Source organism: Solanum tuberosum, unplaced genomic scaffold, assembly GCF_000226075.1.
Source record: "Solanum tuberosum cultivar DM 1-3 516 R44 unplaced genomic scaffold, SolTub_3.0 scf01270, whole genome shotgun sequence".
Taxonomy (NCBI): domain Eukaryota; kingdom Viridiplantae; phylum Streptophyta; class Magnoliopsida; order Solanales; family Solanaceae; genus Solanum; species Solanum tuberosum.
The window spans coordinates 572-3,095 of NW_006240296.1; the positions used below are offsets into that span (position 1 = coordinate 572).

Genomic DNA, 2,524 nt, shown 5'->3' on the forward strand with positions numbered 1-2,524 from the left:
ATATCAAGAAGACGAATTTAATTAGGCATTACAGGAATATTAGCAAACATGTCTTACATTGCTCAGGAATCAAAGACGATATTAAGGGAAATAGATGAAAAAATGTCTATTAAAAGTGGATGTATCGAGCAATTAAGCAATATTATTTTTCTTTTGTGAATATAATAATCAGTAATTGACTAATGAACCTATATATTAATACCAATGGTACGCAGTGTAATTGTACTAATGTTTGTAATCAAGCTAATAAGTCATGAGATTAAATAAAGAATAAAATTTGCAATCCCTTTCAATTCACTCAAGTCTATATCACAGAAGACATTAATTCATCAAATAAATAGTTGCTTCAAAATTCAATAATAAATCTCATCTATGCACATCATAAAAGTTACTTCCTCTATTCAATTTTATGTGAGTTCAGCTAACTGTTATTGTTTAGGGTCAACTAATTATTTTTTTCTTTTTCTTTTCTGTATACAATTTCTCAAACATTTAAAAGAATATTTTGAATCATAATTAACTATGATTATTTGTAGTTTTTTTTTGTATAGTTTTAAAATATATAAATTTTATTTAAATTTTTAAAAATTAATTAACTACTTAGATTTTATCACATTATTCATTCACAAAACACACACTTTTCATGAGAATTCAAAAAAAACCCTTGAGTACTTAGTATAGTATGACAAAATTAAGCCCATGTACTCTACGTGTTACTTCCTTATGTCTTTTCCGTTTCCAATCGAACAACCAAACAAAAATTCTTCCAACAGAAGTTGAAAATCTAAAAAAAAAAAAAATACAATGAAGAACGTATAGAAATTTCTAAATTCATATTACATGAGATCATACACAAGAAATGATTACAACATGCCAATTTTTTACTCTCAAAAATAAAAAATATAGAGTGCATCGCTATTTGTTTTACATGCTACCTGGCGGTGCAAGAGTGATCAGAACTCTGATTTGGCATCAAAGCTCCACCTGATCCAGAAGACGATGCAGCAGTGTTGTTAGCATAATTGATCATGACATCCTTACGATTAAGCTTTTGAAGATAATTTCTGGTTCTTTTGACGTCATTATGATTAGTTATTGGAGGAAAATTAATGACTGTCCGTGGGCCGAGATGCCGTCGGGCAGCTGCATCATAAGCCCTAGCAGCTTCCTCCGCTGTATCAAACGTTCCAAGCCACACAAATCTTCTCTGGCTGATAACTTTGATCTCAGCTATGTAGCTCCCTGTGGGAAGCTTCCTCACACCCTTATAACGCATTTCACCTGAGGGAACTGTCACGTTGATATTATTGTTTTGTGCCATCTTAAAAATAAAAAGAGGTCTCTCAAGAATTTTTTATTTTATTTTATTTTTTTGTGAAGAGAAGAATGAGTAAACAAAGAAGGAAGAAGGGGAGTGATTTGTATAGACGTCTCTCAAGATTGGGAAATTCTCTTCCACTATGTTTACTTGCCAAAAAATATACCAGACACGATTGGTGCATTCACTGGCATAGTGATCGGCCTCACCACATTTGTAGCAACCGACACCACCACCTCTGCCACCATGACCACAACCACCACTACGACGGTCATCACCGCCAGAGTATTTACCACCTCACCGACATTGCCTTCACTTTGGGTACACTCCCTAGAAAAGTGGCCACTTTGCTAGGGAGTGTACCCAGAGTGAATTTATGGCGGCGGAGGTGGTAGATACTCCGACGGTGATGGGCGAGGCGGTGGTGGCCGTGGTGGTGGTGGCCGAGATGGTGGTGGAGGCTGCTACAAGTGTTGTGAGGACAATCATTATGCCTGTGAATGCACCAATGGTGATCATTGATCGTGACTTGAAGTCCTGACTACTACTAAAAAAATTTAATTGAAGGATTTTTTGTATATAGAGAAGACTCAGTGAGTGTAAAAAGAAGAGAAGTGTGATTTATATAGCTGTTTTTCAAAGGGATACATTTAATTTGGTCCATTAATTATTAATTACATTTGGAATGAATTATTGACTAATAATAAATCCCTAATAAATATAGTCAATACTCTTAAGATTACGTGAATTTTGACTAGGAAAATTCTCTTAAGGTCCACTAAGTAATTTACTTATCAAAAAGAATATTTCATTAATCAAAAGTATATAATCAATCAACAATATTTGAAGGTAAGTGAATCACTAAAAGGGAAATTTATTAGTTTAGTTATAACTTGTATAATCTTTGGAAACAATAATTTATTTAAGAAAATAAGTAAAGGTGACATGTGTAATTACCTTGTACCTTCGAGTTCTCCTTTCTCCATTTTTTCAATTTCTTGCTTGAATTATTGATATATGACATAAATTAAATCTAATGGCTAAGATTTAATTTATCAAAGTAAATATTTAATCATAATTTATATAATAAATACATTACATGTTAGGAAAAACAATTTCTCTTCCTTCTTGCTTATCTTTCACGCAAGATATTTATCTTTCATTCTCATTTTACATTAATTTTTTATCGCATTTTTATTTGAAACT

The 2,524-nt window shown here is 32.4% G+C and overlaps 1 protein-coding gene across 1 annotated transcript; it reads right to left on the reverse strand.

Moving 5' to 3' along the window:
• Positions 1-717: 717 nt before the first annotated feature.
• Positions 718-1,321, reverse strand: LOC107059340 (ethylene-responsive transcription factor 4-like; the record flags this gene model as incomplete). Its single annotated transcript, XM_015305853.1, has 2 exons — positions 936-1,321; positions 718-784 (listed from the first exon to the last, which is right to left on the reverse strand). Coding segments are annotated over exons 1-2 (453 nt in total), but the record flags the coding sequence as incomplete, so codon positions are not given.
• Positions 1,322-2,524: the final 1,203 nt, after the last annotated feature.